General features: G+C 43.7%; 1 protein-coding gene across 1 annotated transcript in view; it reads right to left on the bottom strand.

Annotated features, from left to right (window-relative positions):
- Positions 1-804: 804 nt before the first annotated feature.
- slc30a4 (solute carrier family 30 member 4) overlaps positions 805-6,407 on the bottom strand; it is a 24,165-nt gene continuing 18,562 nt past the window's right edge. The window contains exons 6-8 of the mRNA XM_058387372.1: positions 3,453-3,558; positions 3,077-3,211; positions 805-2,290 (exon numbers count right to left, since the gene is read on the bottom strand). Of these exons, the coding sequence (XP_058243355.1) occupies positions 2,136-2,290; positions 3,077-3,211; positions 3,453-3,558 (396 nt within the window). The 3' untranslated portion in view covers positions 805-2,135. The remainder of the gene's footprint in view (positions 2,291-3,076; positions 3,212-3,452; positions 3,559-6,407) is intronic.

The following is a 6,407-nucleotide window of genomic DNA, read 5'->3' as shown; positions in this document are numbered from 1 at the left end:
GTGGAAAACATGCTAACATGATCAGCAGTGAATAGAACCTTCTGTCTGCTAGCTTGCGTGATGCTAACTCCTCTCAGTTAGCCATATTACATTTGACCAACCAATCATACTGGATCCTTTGACATTACCAGTAGCTACCAGTATTAATTACACACTAAAACCATTAGCGGTAACATCCTGATTTAGTCATCACGCCTGCCTATTTAAGCTAATCTCATGTCGCTAATGCACAATAAAACACTATCTGTAATAAATTTATGATTAGCCGAACCCCACAAGTGATAAGAAAGGCTAGCGATGATGTCACAGGGATCGGTCTCTGATCGGCTGCGCAAATGGAACATCAGGAAGTAGTTAAAACATGCTAGCTAACAGACACAATGATGTTGTCACTGCTAATCAGGTTTACACAAGGTTACAGTAAGCTCCGCCCCCTCATTGAGCCACAGGCACTCGGAGATATGTGACGAGACAAAAGCAGCTCTGTGGAAGGCTTGGAGCCGACTCTGGACTGTGAGGTGAATCCATATGTTTACTCTCTCTCACACACACACACCTTTTTTTTTTAATCACAGCTATTATCAGCTCTTTGGAAATTAGATAACAGCTCAGTCCCAATCAACAATGCAAAAGCCCCGCCCCCTGTCATCATGAGACCTACAAGCCCCGCCCCAATCACAAAAAAACAGCTGTAACACTTTAACCAGGGTTCATTAACGTTCACGCTCTGTTTAAACAGAGCTACTTAGCACCATCTTGTGTGTGTGTGTGTGTGTGTGTGTGTAGTGAGGGAGTTTCTCGATGCAGGACTTGGAAACAGGTTTATTTTACTTCTCCAGAAGGATCTGATCCTCTCTCAGAGGGCGGAGTTTCACCGCTGAACATAAATACTGCCAACAGAAAGAGTAACTGCTGTTCAAGTTACTGGAATGTGCAAAACATCAGACAACAAATTAAATCAAAAATTAAACTCAATTAAAATAAAAAAAAAACAACAAAGTAAGAACATGTATAGGCATAGATTATGTTTTTGGCAGAAACACAACAATCACAAAAACAACATTTCTTTAGGAAAAAAAGAAAATAAAAGAAAGGAAACTGGTTAAAAGTAAAGGCTGTGAGATCACAGGGTGTACAGGAGTGTGTGTGTGTGTGTGTGAGTGTGTGAAGGCACACTGAAGCTTCACTCATATTTCCTATAAACTTTAAACTAAACAGTTCAGGACTAAAAAAAAGAATTAAAAAAGATGGTGTGTTAACCTTCTCACCAGTGCATGGTCTGAGAGCAGGAGGGTTCGAGGTGTAGAATGGAGTTCCTGCACTGTCAGAGAACTGAGTGTCTGAGTGAAGAGAATGAAATCCTGTGCTGGCACTAAATCTCTTTCTGCTTCAGTGCTAATGGATAAAGATCACAAATCATCATGATGATGGTGCTGGAACATCTGAGACCTTCACAGGAAATAAACAGAGTTCTGCTCAGATCAGTGACGGGGTGAAGACATGCAACAAGACTGGAGCTGATGGGATTAAACTCTTAAATACAGGACTCAGGATCAATTTATCCAGGAAAGCTTTAATCCAGGATGATTTAATCCAGGATTTAACCCTGACTGGAGATCAGTTAATCCAGGATTTAACCCTGACTGGAGATCAGTTAATCCAGGATTTAACCCTGACTGGAGATCAGTTAATCCAGGATTTAACCCTGACTGGAGATCAGTTAATCCAGGATTTAACCCTGACTGGAGATCAGTTAATCCAGGATTTAACCCTGACTGGAGATCAGTTAATCCAGGATTTAACCCTGACTGGAGATCAGTTAATCCAGGATTTAACCCTGAAGAAAATGTGGAGTGTTTTTCTGAACTGAATCTAAATAAAAATCTCACTGTTCAGGTCAGCAGCAGAGCTAGGATTGACTAACCCTAGCTTTTTATTTACTGATTGTATACGTGTGTGTGTGTGTGTGTTTCTGAGAAAAAGTGAAAAGAAGAAAATAAAAGAGAGTCATGAATGAAAATAGCCTCCTAATCAACTCACTAAAAGTGAAAACACACTCCGGCTTTGGCGCGTTTCGCTGTTGCATAGCAACCTGTTTAGGAAGGAGGTGCCCTGGTGTGTGTGTGTGTGTGTGTTTAGGCACTGGTTAACACACAGTTAGAGCAGGAGTGTGTGCCTCGCTGTGTGTAGCTCTGCATCTGCACTGTGCAGTGTGACACGCCGTGTGATGTCATCAGCAGGTGACGAGCTTTAGACTGCACTTCTTCCCAGTTACCCCTGCTGCTCGGTGCTGGAGAGGGGGAACACACACACACACACACACACACACACACACACGTGAGCATGATGTTTTAGAAAAGTGTGAGGAGCTTAGCTGTTCATCAAACATTATATTAGCTGGCATGTAACTATAAAAGAAAGAAGGTGATATGTGTGTATGTGTGTATGTGTGTGTGTGTGTGTGTGTAGATCTACACTACAGGTCAAAAGTTTGGACACACCTTCTAATCCCATGGTCTTTCCTGATGTTTATTTCTTTCTACATTGTAACACAATGCTGAAGGCGAAATCCACAATAATGTCCTTTGAACAGTTGATATTGAGATATGTCTGCTACTGATGCTCTGTAAAGCCTTCATGACGCCTCTAATCTGAGGGGCTGTTAATTGGTGATTTCTGAGGCTGGTCACTCTAAATGAACTTCTCCTCTGCAGCAGAGGTCAGTTTTGGTCTTGCTTTACTGGGATGGTCTTCATGTGAGACAGTTTCATCATGGGGCTTGATGGGTTTTGCAAATGCACTTGACAATACTGTTCTTGCAAGAACTATTCCAGAACACCTGACCTTCGTGTCTTAAAATAACAACTGACTGTTGTTTTTGTCATTACATATGGATTACTGAAGTCCATGTGTGTTATTTCACAGTTTTGAAATCTCCAGGATTGTTCTAGAATGTAGAAAATAAATCCCTAAACAAAAAACACTGAATTAAAAGGTGTGTCCAAACTTTTGACTGGTAGTGTATGTGTGTGTGTGTGTAGATGTATGTGTGTGTGTAGATGTATGTGTGTCTCACCAAGCTGAAGGTGTGCGAGAGCCACAGTGCGATCAGCAGTTAAAGCCCAGAGCTTCAGATCGTCCACCGACTCCACACCGTCCAGCTTCAACAGATCTTCCCTCATCACGCTCACATTCAGGTGTCTGGGAGCGCCTACACACACACACACACACACACACACACACACACACAGTGAGAGAGCAGGTAGTACTGTACATATATAGTGCACAGTCTGATGGAGTAAGAGTGAGTTGCCCTCTACTGGTCACTTGTGTGTATTACAGGTACAGTGCAACACAGATTAGAAGATAGAACTGATATAATAAAGTAGATAAAGCACATAGCCACAATGATTATAGCTCCGCCCACAAGAGTGCGAGCGTGTGTGAGTTACCCTCCAGCAGGATGAGGCCGGTGTCTCTGATGATGCGCAGCGTGGTGACCAGCACCAACACGGAAAATATGTATGTACACACAGGATCAGCCAGCTTATACTCCGGCTAAAAACACACAGACACACACACACACACAAACACACACACACACACGATAAAGCTTCACGCTCTCAAATATCAAACACACACAGTGATAAAGCAGCGTTAGCAAAACACCACCATATAAGGCTTAAGGAACCATTAAAGCAGTCTAAGATCTCGTGATAGACTGGGGAAGAGCCTTAAAATTGAATTTTGTTTGTGTTTGTGTGTCAGTGTGTTAGTGTGTGTGTATGAGTGTGTTTGTGTGTGTGTGAGTGTTTGTGTGTGTGTGTGTGTGTGCGAGTGTGTGTGCGAGTGTGTGTGTGTGTGCGCTTGTGTGTGTTTGTGTGTGTGTGATTGTGTGTGTGTTTGTGTGTATGTGTTTGTTTGTGTTTATCTGTCTGTGTGAGTGAGTGTGTTTGTGTGTGTGTCTGTGTGTTTGTTTGTGTGAGTGTGTGTGTGTGCGCGCGCGAGTGTGTGAGTGTGTGTGAGTGTGTGTGTGCACGCGAGTGTGTGTGTTTGTGTGTGTGTCTGTGTTTGTGTGTGAGTGTGTTTGTGTGAGTGTGTGTGTGTGTGTGTGTGTGTGTGTGCGCGCGAGTGTGTGTGTGACTGTGTGTGTGTGTGCTTGTGTGTGTGTGTGTGTGTGTGTGTGCGCTTGTGTGTGTTTGTGAGTGTGTTTGTGTGTGATTGTGTGTTTGTGGGTATGTGTGTTTGTGTTTATCTGTGTGTGTGCGTGTGTTTGTGTGAGTGTGTTTGTGTGTGTGAGAGTGTTTGTGTGTGTGTGAGTGTGTGTTTGTTTGTGTGTGTGTGTGCGCTTGTGTGTGTTTGTGTGTGTGTGATTGTGTGTGTGTTTGTGTGTTTGTTTGTGTTTATCTGTCTGTGTGTGTGAGTGAGTGTGTTTGTGTGTGTGTCTGTGTTTGTGTGCGAGTGTGTTTGTTTGTGTGAGTGTGTGTGTGCGCGCGCGAGTGTGTGAGTGTGTGTGTGTGAGTGTTTGTGTGTGTGTTTGTGTGAGTGTGTGTGTGTGTGCTTGTGTGTGTGTGCGCTTGTGAGTGTGTTTGTGTGTGTTTGTGGGTATGTGTGTTTGTGTTTATCTGTGTGTGTGCGTGTGTTTGTGTGTGAGTGTGTTTGTGTGTGTGTGTCAGTGTGAGTGAGTGTGTGTCAGTGTGAGTGAGTGTGTGTGTTTGTTTGTGTGTGTGTTTGTGTGTGCGAGTGTGTTTGTGTGTGAGTTTGTGTGTGTGTGTGTGTGAGTGTTTCTTGGTGTGTGTGAGTGTGTGTGATTGTGTGTATGTGTGTGTTTGTTTGTGTGAGTGTGTGTGTGCGCGAGTGTGTGAGTGTGTGTGAGTGAGTGTGTGTGTGTGAGTGAGTGTGTTTGTGTGTGTGTCTGTGTTTGTGTGTGAGTGTGTTTGTGTGAGTGTGTGTGCGCGCGCGCGAGTGTGTGTGAGTGTGTGTGTGTGCGCTTGTGTGTGTGTGTGCGCTTGTGTGTGTGTGTTTGTGTGTGTGAGTGTGTGTGTGTTTGTTTGTGTGTGTGTCTGTGTTTGTGTGTGTTTCTGTGTTTGTGTGTGTCTGTGTTTGTGTGTTTGTGTGTGAGTGTGTTTGTGTGTGTGTGTGTGTGTGCTTGTGTGTTTGTGAGTGTTTGTTTGTGTTTGTGTGAGTGTGTGTGTGTGTGTGTGAGTGTGTTTGTGTGTGTTTGTGTGTGTGTGAGTGTGTGTGTTTCTTGGTGTGTGTGTGTGTTTGTGTGTGTGTGATTGTGTGTGAGTGTGTGTGTGTGTCAGTGTGTTAGTGTGAGTGAGTGTGTGTGTGTTTGTGTGTGCGTGAGTGTTTGTGTGTGTGTGTTTGTGGTTGTGTGTGTGAGTGTGTTTGTGTGTGAGTGTTTGTGTGTGTTTCTGTGTTTGTGTGTGAGTGTGTTTGTGTGTGTGTGTGTGTGTGCTTGTGTGTTTGTGAGTGTGTTTGCGTGTGTGTGTTTGTTTGTTTGTGTTTGTGTGAGTGTGTGTGTGTGAGTGTGTTTGTGTGTGAGTGCGTGTGGGTGATTGTGTGTGTGTGTTTGTGTGTTTGTGTGTGTGTGTGTTTGTGTGTGTGTGTTTGTGTGTGTGTGAGTGTGTGTGTTTCTTGGTGTGTGTGAGTGTGTGTGTGTGTTTGTGTGTGTGTGATTGTGTGTGTGAGTGTGTCAGTGTGTTAGTGTGAGTGAGTGTGTGTGTTTGTGTGTGCGTGAGTGTTTGTGTGTGTGTGTTTGTGGTTGTGTGTGTGTGAGTGTGTTTGTGTGAGTGTGTTTGTGTGTCTGTTTGTGTGTGAGTGTGTGTGTGTGAGTGTGTTTGTGTTTGTGTGTGAGTGTGTTTGTGTGTGTGTCTGTGTTTGTGTGTGAGTGTGTTTGTGTGTGTGTCTGTGTTTGTGTGTGTTTCTGTGTTTGTGTGTTTGTGTGTCTGTGTTTGTGTGTTTGTGTGTGTGTGTGCTTGTGTGTTTGTGAGTGTGTTTGCGTGTGTGTGTTTGTTTGTTTGTGTTTGTGTGAGTGTGTGTGTGTTTGTGTGTGAGTGCGTGTGGGTGATTGTGTGTGTGTGTTTGTGTGTGTTTGTGTGTGTGTGAGTGTGTGTGTGTGTGTGTGTGTGATTGTGTGTGTGTGTGAGTGTGTTTGTGTGTCTGTTTGTGTGTGAGTGTGTGTGTGTGAGTGTGTTTGTGTTTGTGTGTGAGTGTTTGTGTGTGTGTCTGTGTGTGTTTCTGTGTTTGTGTGTGTGTGTCTGTGTTTGTGTGAGTGTGTCTGTGTTTGTGTGTGAGTGTGTTTGTGTGTGTGTCTGTGTTTGTGTGTGTTTCTGTGTCTGTGTGTTTGTGTGTGTGTGCTTGTGTGTGTGTTTGTTTGTTTGTGTTTGTGTGAGTGTGTGTGT

This window comes from Hemibagrus wyckioides, linkage group LG04 (genome assembly GCF_019097595.1).
Source record: "Hemibagrus wyckioides isolate EC202008001 linkage group LG04, SWU_Hwy_1.0, whole genome shotgun sequence".
NCBI classification, from domain to species: Eukaryota; Metazoa; Chordata; class Actinopteri; order Siluriformes; family Bagridae; genus Hemibagrus; species Hemibagrus wyckioides.
This window is presented reverse-complemented; position numbering and strand designations above follow the sequence as displayed.